This window comes from Microtus oregoni, unplaced genomic scaffold (genome assembly GCF_018167655.1).
Source record: "Microtus oregoni isolate MIOR12 unplaced genomic scaffold, Mior012 000008F_ref0000371, whole genome shotgun sequence".
In the NCBI taxonomy this organism is placed as follows: Eukaryota; Metazoa; Chordata; class Mammalia; order Rodentia; family Cricetidae; genus Microtus; species Microtus oregoni.
Genome location: NW_024543067.1, coordinates 32,252,880 through 32,270,601, shown reverse-complemented (window position 1 = coordinate 32,270,601; position 17,722 = coordinate 32,252,880). Strand labels below are relative to the sequence as shown.

The 17,722-nt window shown below is 49.6% G+C and overlaps 1 protein-coding gene across 2 annotated transcripts in view; it reads left to right on the top strand.

The window, feature by feature from the left end:
• The first annotated feature begins 5,097 nt into the window (after positions 1-5,097).
• Positions 5,098-17,722, top strand: part of Panx1 (pannexin 1) — a 43,787-nt gene continuing 31,162 nt past the window's right edge. For both annotated transcript variants that reach the window (XR_005974751.1, XM_041657379.1), the window contains exon 1: positions 5,098-5,729. Coding sequence is in view for 1 of the 2 variants with exons in the window: in XM_041657379.1 (XP_041513313.1) it covers positions 5,549-5,729 (181 nt within the window). In the remaining variant the exon portion in view is untranslated. The remainder of the gene's footprint in view (positions 5,730-17,722) is intronic.

Here is a 17,722-nt window from a genome sequence, read left to right as displayed (position 1 = left end):
GTTAGTTACTGCATCTGCAGAACAGGCAGCCATGCAGTCCACAGCAGTTACGGCATCTGCAGAGCAGGCAGCCATGCAGTCCACAGCAGTTACTGCATCTGCAGAGCAGGCAGCCATGCAGTTCACAGCAGTTAGTTACTGCATCTGCAGAGCAGGCAGCCATGCAGTTCACAGCAGTTGCTCAGCAAGTATTTCTCCAAGGAGTACGTGAATATGTGCACAGCTCAGACAGCCTGGGGAGCTTGACTATTTTGACTTGAACTGTTTTCATTGCTAAAGACCTTGTAATCAGATGCCAAGGATGTCAAGCAAGCAAACCAGAATTTTGGGAGGCTGCCTGGAAGGTCACACCCCACCTTGGGTCACTCTGCTGCCAGGGAGGGATGGGGCAGGGCAGACTTGATGCCATTTATTCCCAAGTGCCACTTATAGTTATCAGAAGGTAACGTCATCACAACACAAAGGACATGAGAAGCTCTCTCTCTCTCTCTCTCTCTCTCTCTCTCTCCCTCCCTCCCTCCCCAACACACACACACACACACACACACACACACAATCTTTCTATGGTGATTCATTATTGGAGCCAATAATGAATTCCATTGCAAGCTGACAACACAAGGAGACTCTGAGCACAGGAGTGGGTATATAAGAACTCCCAATCTTTTTACCACTCTTTTGAAAATCTGAAAATAAACTAAAACCAAACTGAAATCTGGGGTTGGGAAGATGGCTCAACTGGCAAAGTGATTGCCCCACTAATATGAGGACCCGTGTTTATATCCCCAGCAGCAATGAGAGGAGCCAGGCATGGTGGTGCGTGCCTGTAGCGGCCGTGCTGGGGAGGCAGACAGGAGGACCCTGCACTCCTTGGCCAGCTAGTCTTGCTGACCTGATGAGCTCCAGCATCAGTGAGAGAACATGTCTTAAAAAAATAGGACGTGGAATGAGAGAAGAACATCTCTGACTAGACTCTGCTTTCCACACACAGACACAATTTAAATGAAAATCTAAAGTCTAGTTTGAAAAAAAGAGGAAACCCGCCGAGCAGTGGTGGCACACGCCTTTAATCCCAGCACTGGGGGGGGGCAGAGGCAGGCAGATCTCTGGACAGATCTCTGTGAGTTCGAGGCCAGCCTGGTTTAGAAGAGCTAGTTCCAGGACAGGAGCCAAAAAGCTACAGAGAAACCCTGTCTCAAAAAAAAAAAGAAAAGAAAGAAAAAAGAGAAAGAGGAAACCCATGCTGCCTACGCTTCCACTTGACTAGTTAAAGCCCTGAGGTTGCTATGCTAAGAGCATGCAATTGAGGAGAGGTTTTAAATAATGGCACCCTCACTCAGGTGGTCTCATGAAGTCCAGGCTGTCCAGAATTCACTGTGTGGACACAGGTGACCTTGAACTCTGGTCCTCCTGCCCTTCAAGTGCCAGGACTGCAAGTTTGTGTCACTACACTCCTCTGGTATCCCATTGATTCTAAGGACAATCTCTGAGGTGAACCTATGGGACTGTCCTTATTTGGGTGACAAGTTGAGGACCTCTAATGAAATATCCTGGCCACACAGCAAGCAAGAGACAAACCAAGCACTAGGCTCATGGCTTTTGCCTTCTGGTTTTCGCCCAGGAATGCTGGCCTAGGCCAGATATTTTTTCATCTGACTTTTTGGAGTAAGAAAAATGACTCCTTCAACTATCGTGCCTTTGTGTACCGCTTGTTTCTTCCTTCGACCGGAGGCTTTCTTTACTTCTCGTGGACACATTGAAAGCGTCTTCCCTGCAGCCCCCATTCCAACCTATTCAGCACAGTTCAGAAGGGTGAGCGCTTTTTTTTTATTGATTTTATTGAGCTCTACGTTTTGTTTGTTCCTCTCCCTTCCTCTCCCCTCCCCCTCCCAAGGTCCCCATGCTCCCAATTTACTCAGGAGATCTTGTCTTTTTCTACTTCCCATGTACATTAGATCCATGGATGTCTCTCATAGGGTCCTTTTTGTTGTCTAGGTCCTCTGGGATTGTGAATTATTGGTTGTTTTTTCTTTGCTTTATGTCTAAAAGCCACTTATGAGTGGGTACATATGATATTTGTCTTTCTGGGTCTGGGTTATCTCACTCAATATGATGTTTTCTAGATCCATCCATTTGCCTGCAAATTTCAAGATGTCATTATTTTTTCTGCTGTGTAATACTCCATTGTGTAAATGTACCACATTTTTCTTATCCATTTCTTTATCAAGGGCATTTGGGTTGTTTCGAGGTTCTGGCTATGGCAAACAAAGCTGCTATGGACATAGTTGAGCACATGTCCTGTGGCACGATTGAGCATCCTTTGGATATGTACCCAAAAGTGGTATTGCTGTGTCTTGAGGAAGGTTGTTTCCTAATTTTCTAAGAAATTGCCACACTGTATCAGCTTGTGCTCCCACCAGCAATCCAGAAGTGTTCCCTTTACTCCTTAACCCCTCCAGCATAAGTTGCTATCAGTGTTTTTGATCTTGGCCATTCTTACAGGTGTAAGATGGAATCTCAGAGTTGTTTTGATTTGCGTTTTTCTGATGACTAAGGGTGTTGAGCATTTACTTAAGTGTCTTTCAGCCATTTTTGATTCCTCTGTTGAGAATTCTGTTTAGGTCTGTACTCCATTTTTTTTTTATTGGATTATTTGTTCGATGACCAATTTCTTGAGTTCTTTGCATATTTAAAGATCAGACCTCTGTCTGATGTGGGGTTAGTGAAGATAACTTTCCCCATTGTGTAGGCTGCTGTTTTGTCTTGTTGACTGTGTCCTTTGTTTTACAGAAGCTTCTCAGTTTCAGGAAGTCCCATTTATTAATTCTCTTAGTGTCTGTGCTACTGAGGTTACATTTAGGAAGTAGTCTCCTGTGACAATGTGTTCAAGTGTACTTCCCACTTTCTCTTCTACGAGGTTCAGTGTGGTTGTCTTTATGTTGAGGGCTTTGAACCCTTTGGACTTGAGTTTTGTGCGTGGTGATAGATATGATCTATTTTCATTCTTCTACATGTTGATATCCAGTTATGCCAGTACCATTTGTTAAATATGCTTTCTTTTTTCCATTTTATTTATTTTGCTTCTTTGTCAAAAATCACGGTGTGTGGATTGATATCCAAGTCTTCTATTCAGTTCCATTTGGTCCTCCTGTCTGTTCTTATCCATACCAGGCTGTTTTCAGCACTGTAGCTCTGTAGTAGAGTTTGAAGTCAGGGATTGTGATGCCTCCAGAAGTTCTTTTATTGTACAGGATTGCTTTGGCTATCCTGGGTGTTTTGTTTTTCCATATGAAGTTGAGTACCGTTCTATCGAGGTCTGTGAAGAATTTTGCTGGGATCTTGCTGGGAGTGTTTAAGGTAGAACTGTCTGTTTACTTCCCTCCAAACACTATCTACTGCCTACTGAAAAAAGTTCAGACTCTGTGCTTGTCTTTTCACCTTTGACCCCATACGAGTATCACATTCTCTTCTTCCCAGTTCCCAGTAGCTTCTCTTGTCTCTGTTTTAAGTTCATCAGTCTTTGATTGATGTCCTAACCAATGCACAAAACCTGCCAGCAAGGAAGGTCGTTTATAAAATTACCAAGACTCAACCTAGAAACTCCGAAGTTTCATGTGTGATTACAGAGCAGGTATCCAAGTAACCACTATCACCTGCCCAGGGCGAACTGGCTGCCAGAGAGTTGGGAGGGAAGCACCAGGAGTATTTCCAACTAGGGGGCGGGCCATGAGATGGTCCCAAAAAGGGGTCATTTCCCCTCTTGGATGCGTTGACCCTGACAGGGAGAAGAACATTTATGACTTATTGGTTCCTTGAAAACACTCATTCCCGCTCTGCCTGCCCCAGACTCACCCTCCTATGCCCCGCTAGCCTAGCCCATCACTGTCCCATACCACACCCTTGGGAGGAATGGACAGAGGAGTGGGAACTGGGCCACTTAAAAACATTCTAGGCGACAGTCATTTGGTTTTTGACTGTTTGGATGAAATTAATTAAAGCATGAGTATGTCACTTTTATTTCCCCACACTGGACAACTGGCTCGGAGAGCATCTTCCTGCAAGCAGTTAGATGGCGGTGGGGTAAATTGGGGCTCTGTTACTGGTTGTGCAGGTGGGGAGCTGTCAGATCTGCCAAAGAGAAGCACAGAAATTCAGACTTACTTGGGGCAGTTGTCAAGAGAGTTGGGAAAGCTAAAATTGAAGCACCAGGCTTCTGTCTTGGGACGAGCACCAACAGCAATGGCCTGGGGAATGTGGAAGTCAGCAGCAGCTGAGGTCGAGGTAAAGAGTGAAGTCTCTGAAGGCTTTAGGACTAGTCTGGTGGGGAGGTGCGTGTGTGTGGGCCTTAGATTTACCCCTGAGATCCTGCTGATGTACACACCCAGAGAAGCTGTCCAGGCCTGCCCCTTCACCTTTCAAGGCAGCGAATGGTTGGAGCATTTCCTGACTGTCTCATTATCTCCTTTCAGAAGCAGCTCTCTGTAGGTACTCAACACCACACACCCACCTTTTGTGACCACTCCTTTGTGGCCTTGGCCACTGCTTTGCACCACCATGACTGAGCAGAGAGGGCTGGGCCTGAGACCAGTCACACACTGCAGGCCCCATTCTCTCTCTCTCCCCCTCACTGAACTCTGGAAAGGTCCAGGACCGTCTCTGCAGCATACTTTCGCTCAACATCGCCTGATTATTAAAGGCTGTTCCTTGAAGCTCTTACAGAAGCGGGATTGCACCTTGGAGTGTGGTGCTGTGGTACAGCGCTGGTCTGGGCAGTGAGCTAGGCTTGGGTTCATCTTCAGCATCACACGCCCACACAAGGGTGGGCAAGGCGTAGAAAGGGGTTAGCTCGTGCTCAGGGGAAGGGGCTGCCAACAGAAAGGACTGAAAAAAAAAGACAGAAAAGAAAAAAAAAACACATTTTAAAAATTTTTATGTGTTAAAGAGTTGGGAGCAGAGGGATGGGAGGGGCGTGTCTGTCCTGAGGGCAACAGGGTGGGGCGATCCTTCGCCAGTCCGAACTCCAGGGTCCTGGTGTGGCCGCGCCCACCCCTCCCGCGTAAGCGCGCTTCCGGAAACTGCTTGCCTGGGAACCCGGTTTCCTCGCGCAGGTTCCGGAAGAGCTCGGCTCCCAGAGCCGGGCGTGCAGTACAGCTGCGAGCTGCTGTGGCCACTGGGGCCAAGTGCTTTGTTCCCAGCTCCTTGTTGCCCTTGCGCGCGCAGAGAGGCCGAAGTCCTGGTGTCGCGCGCGCCTAGTGCGGCGAGGGCTGAGCACCGAGTGCGATCACTGCAACCACGGCTCAGGAGCTCGTGCGCCCTGCGCAGCTTAGGGGCGGTCCCACGCAGCTGCTGCTCCCGTGCGGTCCCTACGAGGCGGTAGCCCCGAGGTTGCCTAGGCGGTGCGATGCTGGGCCCGCCCGGGAGCCCGGGAAGGGAAAGCGGAAGCCGCGAGCCGGGCTGGTGACCGCGAGGACTCTGCGCCTCTCCACGGCTGCCGGCAGCACCCGCGCCTGTTCTCGGCTGTCAGTCCTGCGGCACCCGGCGCGCCGTAACCATGGCCATCGCTCACCTGGCCACGGAGTACGTGTTCTCGGACTTCTTGTTGAAGGAGCCCACCGAGCCCAAATTCAAGGGGCTGCGGCTGGAGCTAGCGGTGGATAAGATGGTCACATGCATCGCCGTGGGTCTGCCTCTGCTGCTCATCTCGCTGGCCTTCGCTCAGGAGATCTCCATCGGTGAGGCCGGGGCGCAGGGGCGGCCTGGGCTAGGCTGGCATTGTCTGGGGTTGGCAGGGCCCGCTAAGGGGAGATCTCATTGCACACAGCCGGCATTTCCTCACGCCCCTCACGCCCCTCACGCCCCTCCTAATGTAGCCATCCTGCTCATACCGGATTTGAGACTAAAGACTTATTTTGCCTATGTGCAATCTGGGTACCTCTGTTGACCCTGCTAGCATCCTCTCTGCAGTTCCTTTGTCTCCTGCCCCATGGTTGTGGCTTGGAGTTCACATCCAGCCTGTTGCAGCTAGACGTTCCAAGAGTGTCTTTTCCTACTCCTCTCCCCAGAAATTGTGCAGTCACCTAAAATTTCACACCAAGGAAGTTCCCGAGTGGCTCCGGGAAGGATGTAAAGACAAGCGGTCCGTGTACAGTGTTTCACTGTGCTTTTCAGTGATCCTTGGGGCCTGTCTTAGGGTGGTGTGTGATGGGGAGTAATACCGTTGGAGGTGGAAGAGGTCCTTCACCTAGGCCTTGCTGTGAATGAAAGTTGAAGAAATGACTTAATCTTCTTCATATAAACTATCATTTCATCTTAATAGTTATGCAAAATCCAAAGTCTAGTGTTTGGGGCGGGATCATGAGCCAGAGTGAGTGGTCTTACTTACCAGCTACCCTGACATTCAGTGTGTGAATTGCAGGTAAGTAGTGTGTGTGCGGAGACTGGGGGCAACGGCACTTGCAGGTGGGGCATGACCTTGCAGAGTGTCTGTGCCAGGGTGGGTTGAGTGTGGAGTGACCCAAATGAGATGCTTGTCAGGGGGCTGTGACAGCCAAGGGGGGGGGGGGCTTGCTGGGGGAGGGGAGGCTCTAGGAGCTTAGGGTAATGTGGGCATTGGTCAGGTTACTACAGAGAGGCACCTGCTCACTCACCTGGGATTGGGAGGCCATTGATTGGCAAACTGGTCGAAAACAGCACTCAGTAAGTGATAGTGAGAGTACATTGGTTCTGGATGTAGGAAGGGAGTGAGGATCTGGACATGTGACTGCCCTGAGCTATGGCATCAGTTGAGTCTTGTGCATGGATGGGGGCTGCGTGGAGGAAGGAAAGGGGAGCCCTTCTGAGAGATGAGGGAGCAATAGGAAACAGCTGGGTTCCTAGATCTTAATGGGCTGTGGAGAGAAGAGAGCGAGGCCGTCTGTACACCTGAGTGAGCTGAGGTGCCGGTGGAAGCTGGAGTCGAGGCAGGGCTTGGGCGGAAAAGGAAGGGTATGGCTGGTGCAGCTCCTTGACACTGTGGTGGAAAGTCGCTGAAGCAAGGGTGCAGAGTGAGCTGTGGGTTTTCCTGGTTCTCGGGCAGGGATGATCCTGCCGAAAGGGAAACCACAGAGTCGCTTGGAGGCTGATGATAGTCTCTGTGGCTTCCAGCTATGGACTGAACCAAGTGCCAGGCACCAGAATCCCGGGAATAAATGTCCCTGTGATAAAGATGCAAGTCCTGGACACCTGGTGTGGGCAGAGGCCAACAGGGAGGAGCTGGTCACTCTCTGTGAAGTCCCCCTTCTAGAAGGACTCTTGAGGCACCTGGAGCTGGGGTCTGTTATACAGGTCCAGATGGATGTACTGTGTGAGAGGCATCTTGGGGGACATAGGAGTGGGTCCAGCCAGCAAGACTCTGCTGAGGCTGTGTATGTGCTCCGCTGTGCCCTGTGGGGGATTGGAAAGGATTCAAGGCATGACCCTCTCTACCAGCAGTAGTTTACCATCCCACTGGACACCAATCTGCTACCAGGTGACATTCCTCCACCCGTGTGATTTCAGGATAAGGCAGAGGGAACTCCTGAGCACCAGGCTGGCTCTTAGGCGAGCACTCAGGCAGATGGCCATGTCTTCTGAGGGCTCAAGCCTTTGGAGGGGAAGACAGGTGTGTAATGAACCCCCACAGACAGTCCTAGGAGATCAGTATTCACAATCAAGGATTAATTTTGTGCAGTTTAACGGTGTGCCATCAAATGAAAAAAAAAACCAAGAGAAGGATGAGAATGAATATTGTAATAATTGTAATAACCCCAGTGTGCTGGCTAGTTTTATGAAAACTTGACACAAGATGGAGTCATGGAAGAGGGAACCTCGGTTGAGAAAAGGCCCGCACCAGATTGATAATTGATGTGGGAGGTCCCAGGTCACTGGACAGAGCGCTGCCACTGGGTGTGTGGTCCTGGGATGTATAAAAAAGGAGGCTGATCAAGCCACGAGGAGCAAGCCAGGAAGCAGCACTTCTCCGTGGCCTCCAGGTTCCTGCCCTGATTTCCTGTCCTGACTTCCCTCAGTGATAGAGGCTGACATCAGATTGTAAACTGAAATAACCCTGTATCCCCAAGTTGCTGTTGGTCAAAGTGTTTATCACAGCAATGGAAACCTTAATCGCAACAACCAAGGATGGTGGAGCTGTTTAAATGAAGCAGGCAGTTTGCCCACCACACTGTTGGGAAGGACAGCCCCGGGAGTGTGGGGCAGGACTTGGCAGCTCCAAGCACGGCTGAGTAACCCTTTCCTGGCCCTTACCCCTCCCACTCTCTTGTCTGGAATACTTGTGTCTGTCACATAGCCTGTCTATGTGTCTGTCACATAGCCTGTCCTTAGTCTGATTGATCCATTCCTGAGGACTGTAGAGTGTGTCATGATTGAGGTAGCTTTGGTGGCTTTTGCAGACACTTGGGGCTGGGACTGCTCACTGGTCCTAACTGACCTTACAGTGAGGACTATTACAAACACACCCTCTGGAAGGAGCTGCTCAGAAATGCTCTTAACTTCCAAGTCCTGGATCACATTTTGAAGATTGTAGTTTCCCGGAATGTAAGAACTCAGAGCTCAGTTGGGCAGCTGCTGTGATTGCTTCTAAAGCTTCACTCCGTGGAAGACAGTTGGAATGGAATTGTGAACTGGGGGTGGAGAATGGAGAGTTGGCGCCAAGTGCCCTCTCTCACCTCCCTTCAGTCTTGTGTGTGCTGGATGGTCTCAGAGAAGGCTTTGAGGTTGCTGGCCGCTTTGCCTGTCTGCTCCGATTTTCAGCCCGCTGAGATGACAGCAAGTAGCTCTCACAGCTGTGGAGTTGACTGCTGCCAGACCTCCCCAACGGGGAGGGGTCTGTGAGGCAAGATAATCCTGTTCCTTAGCTGTCCCATCAGCTGCAAAGAGCTGCTGTCTGTGTGAGCGGAGAGTGATCCTTAGCTTCCCAACCAATAACAGCACATCCTCAGCTCATGCATCCTTGGCTCACACACCCTCAGCTCAGCTTGAACATTCTCAGGTCGCACACCCTCGGCTTACGCGTCCCTGTTTCACACGTCCTTGGCTCACACATCACACGACCTCCCTTTGCACATCCTCAGCGTACATCCTCAGCTCACATGCCCTTGGTCGCATACCCTCAGCTCTCACGTCCTCGGCTCTCACATCCTGGGCTCACACATCCTCAGCTCACACTCAGCATCAAAGCACCTGGAAGAGGGTATGGAGGTCAGGAAAGCCCTCTGGCACAGGTGTCTGACTTTATCTGTGTTTATAGAGGATAAGTGGGAACCTCATAGGCCCTCTTCTCCCTTCGCAGCCTCGTGTATGCATCGTACTTGTTAGGCAGGCCCATGCCACAGGAACCTATTTCCTCTACTTAGTACATATGGGGTACTTTTTATGTCATAACAAAAGTGTCACCTTGTTGTTGTTCTGTGTGCGTCCATGTACTTACTGTGTCTGTGTGGGTACATACGTGCCGCACCACGTGCATGAGTGTTGCTAAGAGGACAACTTGCAAAAGGGGTTTCTCTCCTTCCTTCATGTGGGGCCTGGGGCTCAGAGAGCCATCTCACCCTCGCTGGCTTCTCATGGCGGAATGAACCTCGTCGCATATTGTAGTCCAACCACACATCAGCTGAACAGTCCCCTGTGTCAGCCACTAAGATTCAGCTCTGACACATTTGCTTGTAATAATCTTGGCAAATGCTTCCCTTTTCCCCTCACTGAGCGAAAGATGAGAACAATATCGGTTTCCAGAAAGATGAACTCATCTCCCAGAATGACTTTGCGATCCTAAGTTTGTATTTCAGCCAAGCATAAGAACGCATGCCTTGACCTGTCCAGGCTTGACTCCTGCAAAGTCGACTACCAAGGTACTCTGACCTCCATATGTGTACAGAAGCACACGCCGCCTCTGACACACACACACACACACACACACACACACACACATGCATACATACACACGTACACACTCACAGATAAAGAAATGATTGTACAAATAATTTTAAAAACCGATTTTATTTTTTTCAACTTCATTATTACTAGAATACTATCCATTTATTTTTTTTCCTGACCATCTTCAGTGATTTTATTTCACATTTACCACTCGATCTGTTTTGTTCTTTCAATACGATATCAAAACTTGTATTGATATCTTCTCACTGCCACTTGCTGGGAAGCCTAGGAGTGCTGGCTAGTTTTATGCTAACTTGATACAAGCTAGAGTCATTGGAGAGGAGGGAGCCTCAATTGAGAAACTGCTTCCGTAAAAATCAGGCTGCGGACAAGCTTGTAGGGCATTTTTTAAGTTAATGATTGAGGTGGGAAAGCCCAGCCCATGGTGGATGGTGCCATCCCTGAGTTGGTGGTCCTTGGTGCTCTCAGAAAGCAAGCTTAGCAAGCCTTGGGAACTAGCTAGCAAGCATACCCCTCTGTGGCCTATGCATCAGCTCCTGTGGCCTATGCATCAGTATCCTTCCCTGCTTGAATTCCTGCCCAGACCTTCAGTGATGAACAGTGATGATGGAGAGTAAGCCAAACAGATCCTTTCCTCCTCAAGGTGCTTTGGTCATGGTGTCTCATCACAGCAGTAATAACTTTGACTAAGACACTAGGCCACTGATGGGCAGTGATTTTCCTATAGTTATCTTTGGGTAGGTGGATCTGTTTTAGGACTCTTTTCACTGCTTTGTTTTTTTTTTTGGGGGGGGCGGTTATTCCTATACAGTAATACCTGACTGTTCTCTTACTGGGTTATGCTGGTTTGTCAATTAAATGCATTTCGCATCAGAATCAGAATCTGAGGAGCATGAATGGGAAAACCGAAGCTCGGTGGTTGCTGTACCTGGCATGCGTGCCACCTGTTGGCATTCATTCTGCATAGTATGCGAAGTGTCTGAAAGGCAATGGGTCACAGGAAGAAGTCATCGTGGGTCATTAAAGTGGCCTGTTCATTGGTTTTGTTTGTTATTTTCCTCCATTGAACCCAAGGCCTCATGCATGCTAGGCAAGCCCTTACCACTGATCTGTATACCCCTTACCCATTTACTATGCATCCTTTGGTCATAGCTGTTAGTGACTACTACCAGCTGCTGTGATTGCATTTTTAGCAGTCAGTCTTAGTTCAGGTTTCTCCCTTTCCTTTCCTTTCCTTTCCTTTCCTTTCCTTTCCCCTCCTCCTCCTCCTCTTTCTCCTCCTCCTCCTTCTCTCTCTCTCTCTCTCTCTCTCTCTTTCTTTCTTATTTATTTGGTTTTTTGAGACAGGGTTTCTCTGTAGCTTTGGAGTCTGTCCTGGAACTAGCCCTTGTAGACCAGGCTGGCCTCGAACCCACAGAGATCCTCCTGCCTCTGCCTCCCGAGTGCTGGGATTAAAGGCGTGCGCCACCTTCAGGTTTCTGTTGCTGTGATAAGCATGACCATGAGCAACTTGGGGACAGATGATTATTTTGCCTATACTTCCACATCAGTCTGTCATCAGAGGAAATGAAGGCAGGAACCTGGAGGTAGAAGCCGAAGCAGAGGCCATGGAGGAGTGTGACTTGCTAGCTTGCGCTCAGGACTTCTCAGCCCACTTCTCTACTGTGCTTTTGTAGGTCATAGCCCTTGAGCGCCCATTTGTTTGCAGTGCAGGACTGAAGTCTCTAAAGGTCAGGATCACAGACCTCTGGGAGACTAGCAGGCTTATTCCCCAGAATCTGCTAAGGGCAGATATAAAAGCTGCTTCTGCCCTTATCTTTGACCTTATCAAATAACCTTATTATCTTGGACAGATCAACAGGTTTATTACTGTACACCCCTTAGCTGTGCTGGCCGGAGGAGGCTGCTTTCACAGTTCAGATGTGACGCTTACTTCCTTCTGTCCCTCCTGGTTCTCAGGATGTCCTTTGAGTCTCTCATTTGTGTGGATGGGTGAGGTGACCTGGCTCACTGAGTCCCTCACAGTTTGCTCTGTTACTGCGAGAGGGGGGCCTCTCGGGTGCCTTCTTCTCCCCATCTCTGCTGAGGTCTTCAGAGGAAGCTATTTCCTGCCCTTGTCTTGTGGCCTTCCCTCTTGGGCTGGAGCTGGTCGGCCCTGTTCTAGAACTGTTCTGACTATTGAGGCTCCCAGCCTCAAGGACCAACCACCATGTTCTCAGCGTCTCAGATGTAATTTGGCCATCATTACAATTTTAAATTCGGATATATATTCACCTCCTAGAGGCTCTGTTCTCCTAGACAACCCTGACTAAAGCAGTTCTTTTAAGAAAAGTACAATTTCGTGTTAGCAGATGGTGAAGATTCTGGTCGAAAGAATGCGGTTAGTCTGCGGCCTGGTGCCGAGCTGGTGGTGGGCAGTTGCGGTGCTGTGTGACTGCCCCACTGTGCCCTTGCTGTCAGCCCCAGCAGGCAGGTCCCACTGACTGTTGTGCAGTCCTAGGGAAACTTTCCAGCTGTTGTGCGGCTTGTCCTGGGAGATGGTGACAAATTTGGGAGGGCTGACCCCTGTGTAAGGGACAGACGCTTCTTTCCTGGCCCGTAGTGGTGTGCGTGAGAATAGCTCCCTGTCCATGTGGTGGAACTGTTTGGGAAAGGTTGTAGCTCCCAGGGCAAATGTCCACTGCTTATAACTCCCAGGCCAGGGCCTCGGAACGTTTGTGAGTCCCACTTGCCTCCCTGATTTCCAATCCAGAGGAAATCGCTCCATATCGGTTAACTGTAATATGCCAAACACTGTGTGTCTGTATGTGTTAGGGTGTATTTGTTAAAGATCCAGACATAGTGGGAAAAGCTAAACCCTTACCCTTTTCACGTGTGTATATACTCAAATACTAGTCTCTTGGCCAGAGGTAACTTCTCATATGGGTGAAATATGTTAAACTTCTTTTTGTTGGAAAAATATCATTGTGGTAGCATTTTAACAATATGATAAAATTTGCCAGGTGATAGTGGCACATATCTTTAATCTCAGCACTTAGGAAGCAGAGGCAGGCGGATCTCTGTGAGTTCAAGGACAGCCTGCTGTACTGATGGAGGAAGGTCATTGGTTAAGTGATAAAGAAACTGCTTGGCCTCATAGGTCAAAACATAGGTGGGAGTAGTAAACAGAACAGAATGCTGGGAGGAAGAAGAAGTGAGCTCAGAGATGCCATGCTCCCCTCTCCCGGGCAGATGCAATAGCTCTGCTCTCTGAGGTACACGCGATGAAACTCCGACCCAGGATGGACGTAGGCTAGAATCTTTCCCGGTAAGACTGATGCTACACAGATTATTAGAAATGGGCTAGTCCAGGTGCGAGAGTTAGCCGAGAAGAGGATAGATATAATGGGCCAAGCAGTGTTTAAAAGAATACAATTTGTGTGTTGTTATTTCGGGGCATAATCTAGCAGGCGGCCGGGGTGCTAAGGACGCAGCCCCGGCGCTCCTATTACAACAGAATGGTGCCCAACGTGGGGCCCAAGGCGAACACGCCCCCTAAGGGGCGACACTTATCCCTACACTCTACAAGTGCTAGTTCCACAACAAGCTCCAAAGCTACAGAGAAACCCTGTCTCAGAAAACAAAACAAAACAAAAACCAATATTATATTATAAAATTTAAACAGATCAGAGAGACAGCTCAGTGGGTAAAGAAGCTGCCAACCTAAAGCCTGAATTCAGTCCCCTTGACCTTCGTGGTGGAAGGGAGAACTGAGCCCCTCGAGTTGTCCTCCGGCCTCTGCATGCACACAGCAGCACACGCACATGTAAACACACACGCAAAGCAAAACTGTTACCGATTTAAACAATGTGCATGGGCACTGTGCTGCAGGTTGTTCATTTATCCACATTAATGCCCTGGAGATGTTTTCATACTCATACTACACATGTGTCTGTGTGTCTGTGTGTGTGACTGGGAGAGAAAGAGTCTGTATGTGTGTGTGTGTATGCGTGTGCAGGCAGGCATGCGAGCCTTTCACCTGGTGAGCTATTGCTCTTCCTGTCGAGGCTCTAGTCTGCTGGCCTGGAAGCCAGGCAGCTTTCCTGTCTCACCCCCAGTTTTGCCATGTCCAGTCCAGGTCCTCAGGTTTGGGCAGTGAGTGCCTTTAGCACCAGGCCACCTTCTGGGCCCACCTCATTCTATTTAAGCGGAGAGGACTTTTTAGTGGGACTGTTCCTCACTTTACTTAGCTGTTGTGTCGTGATGCATCTACTCACGGGCAACCTTCATGTGTGCCCTTGTGCAGGTGTGGCTCTGGAGCGGTGCAACCTTCATGTGTGCCCTTGTGCAGGTGTGGCTCTGGAGCGGTGCAACCTTCATGTGTGCCCTTGTGCAGGTGTGGCTCTGGAGCGGTGCAACCTTCATGTGTGCCCTGGTGCAGGTGTGGCTCTGGAGCGGTGCAACCTTCATGTGTGCCCTTGTGCAGGTGTGGCTCTGGAGCGGTGCAACCTTCATGCACACCCTTGTGCAGGCATGACTTTGGAGTTCTCAGAGTCTCTGATCTGGTGCACACTTCAATGTTAGGCCTCTAAAGAAACTTTTGTTTATGACTTACAGATTTTGCCACTTTACAAGAAATTTTGAAATTTAGAAAGTATTTTTTTAAATATTTTATTTATTTATTATGTATACAATATTCTGTCTGTGTGTATGCCTGCAGGCCAGAAGAGGGCACCAGACCCCATTACAGATGGTTGTGAGCCACCATGTGGTCGCGGGGAATTGAACTCAGAACCTTTGGAAGAGCAGGCAATGCTCTTAACCTGTGAGCCATCTCTCCAGCCCCGAAAGTATTTTTTCTTAAATAATGCCAACACCTTTCACTGTTAGTATATGTGATATCATACATTTTTATTAAAAACAGCTTCAAAAGCTTGAATGACACTGGTTCCCATTGGTATTAGCTCCTAGCAGAAGACCAGATGCTTCTATCTGCAGTCGTTCGTCCCTCTGATGCGCATGTCACAGCCTCTGGGGAACCCCTTTAACTCACAAGAAATAGACTGGAAAGGCAGGCGACGGTGTGGCGTCACTGCTAATGCATGTCAGGGCTCCTTCTGTCGAGGGGCCCCTGGTCCCTTCCAAGGTTGCCAGGCCTCTCAGGGCAGTCGCTCTGGAACCACTCGGTTTCAAAGGGCACTTCTAGAACCCTTCAGAGTCCCATGTCCCCTGTCAGCAGGTTGACGGCTGTCTGGTTTTGTACCTTTCAGACTTAAAAGATTACATTTTTAAGAGGGGCACACGCACACGTTGTGTGTGTGTCTTTGTGTGCGTGTGTGTGCATGTCCGTTGTTCATATTTGTGGACACTTTAGGGATTCAGTTCTCCCTTTTCTGGGGTCTGGGATCCAGTTCAGGTTGTTTGATTTGGTGACTTTTACCCTCTGAACTATCCCGCTGGCCCACTGTTTTCCGTTTTAGTTTGTTGTTTGTACAGTTGAAGTGGCATTTCCAGGTTTGTAATCCCTATTACAGCATTACACTAAGGTGTGGCTGTCACTCTGGGCAGTGTCAGGGGACTGGCCCTTCTCACCTGGCTGGCACCATTGCTGTTTGGCCTCTGCTTGTCATTGCGTTGTAAAGTTCTTTCTTCCTTTGGAAGCCAGTCATTCCCCTGACCCACCCCTCCACTGTCTGTCTGCTGTCTGTCTCTGCTCAGCTTCCTCCCTGCCTCCCTCTCTTCCTGCCTTTTTTAGACATAGTTTTACATAGCCTAGGACGGTCTTGAATTCACTGTCCTCCTGCCTCTGCCTCTCAAGTGCTGAAATTACAGGGGTAGGACACTATACCTGTCTGAACTTTTTGTTTTGTCTTGTTTTTGAGACATGGCTTCTCTGTGGAGCCCTGGCTGGCCTAGAACTCATTCTGTAGACAGACTGGCTTCTAACTCAGAGATCTACCTGCCTGTGCCTCCCAGATGTTGGGATTAAAGGCGTGAGCCACCACTGCTTAGTGAACTTTTTTTTTTCAAGCTAAAAGCCCTTTTAAAGAGAGAGAGAGAGTTTGTTTCACTTCTGAGCCCTCTTTCCTGTTTACACTTAGTCAGCTGTGTGTAAACCTACTGCATGCTCAGTAGGAAGTTAGAAAATGGCTTTGAACATTTGCTTCTAAGTTTACTTTGCACTTGATCTAACCCTGGGTTCTTGAAAGCTCACAGGGCTGGCAGCTCCCCTGTGGAATCCAGAGCAGCTGCTCCTGGGCTGTGCTCTGGCTGGGAGGCTAACCTCCCTCTCTGACTGCAGCCTGCTCATTTGCAAGCCAGAAGGTAGAACCAAGACCCAAAGGCAGAAGCCTGGCCCTGACTTGGTGGCTCCGAGGGAGGGACATGAGGCGTGCACAGTGGGAAGTACTTGGTAGATCTGAGCAGACACAAGCTGACACTTCCAGGTTACCACTCAAGCTCAGGCTGCTGAGTGGGCTCCCTGGCTCTGCTGAGATGAGGCTGGCAACGAAGGACTGGGAAGGGCCTGTCTTCCTTCCTCCAGTGGCCTTGAGGGAAGACAGCTCAAGAACTATTGCTCCCCACATTCTTCCCCTACTAAGGCTTCATCTGTCTCCTGAAAACTCTTTGTTCCCAGTGCACACACTGGCACGACCAAGGGAGCAGATAGTCAATCCCCTCTTAAGAACCAAAGGAACAAACACACTTAAGGTATTAATCCCCAACTGCAAGATCCCACGGGGTGGCTGATATCTGACCAAAGGTGCCTCTCCCAAAATTAGTCTCAGTCTGTGAGGGCACTGTATTAATGTTAGCAAGGAGAGGCACTCCTGGTCCTCCCCAGCGGGAACCATGGTTATGTGGGCTCTGGGGTGCTCAGCTATTCATTGTTTCTCTCTCTCTCTGCCTCTCTCTCTCTCTCTCTCTCTCTCTCTCTGTGTGTGTGTGTGTGTGTGTGTGTGTGTGTGTCTCCCTCCCTCTCTCTCCCTCCCTCCCTCTCTCTCTCTCTCCTCTCTCTCTCCTCTCTCCTCTCTCCCTCTCCCTCTCCCGCCCCTCTCTCCTCTCTCCCTCTCCCTCTCCCTCCCTCTCTCTCTCTCCCTCTCCCTCCCTCTCTCTCTTTCCCTCTCCCTCCCTCTCTCTCCCTCCCCCCTCTCTCTCCTCTCTCTCTCCCTCTCTCCCTCTCTCTCTCCCTCTCCCTCCCTCTCTCTCCCTCCCCCCCTCTCTCTCCTCTCTCTCTCCCTCTCTCCCTCTCTCCTCTCCCTCTCCCTCCCCCCTCTCTCTCCTCTTTCTCTCCCTCTCTCCTCTCCCTCTCCCTCTCTCCTCTCCCTCTCTCCTCTCCCTCTCCCTCTCCCCCTCCCTCCCTCTCTCTCTCTCTCTCTCTCTCTCTCTCTCTCTCTCCTATTCTCACTTTTGCATATGAACCACCTGTGCTGCACACTAAGCTACCGTGCTGTGGTGTCTCTCAGGAGGAATGCAGCCCTAAGAAGGCGTGAACCCCAGGCTCTGCCTTGTGAAACCCATGTGATCTGTGTAGAATGTCCTTGGGTTTGCAAGTCTCGTGACAGTGCCCTCATAATGGTGACAGTTATCGTAGCTTCTTTTCATTTTGTCATGGTCAAAATCTTACTTTGAGCACAGAGTGGAGATATTCAAGGCCTTTTCCCTAGAAGGGCTTCTTTGTGTCAGGAACTATAAAGCCAACTTTCAGACAGCGTCTTGGAGGGAGGGATGATGAAGAGGGGCTTGGTTAAGCTCAATCTTGCTCAGGCTGGGACATTTTTAAGTCCACCTTCATGGTGGTGGATTTGCTGCAGAA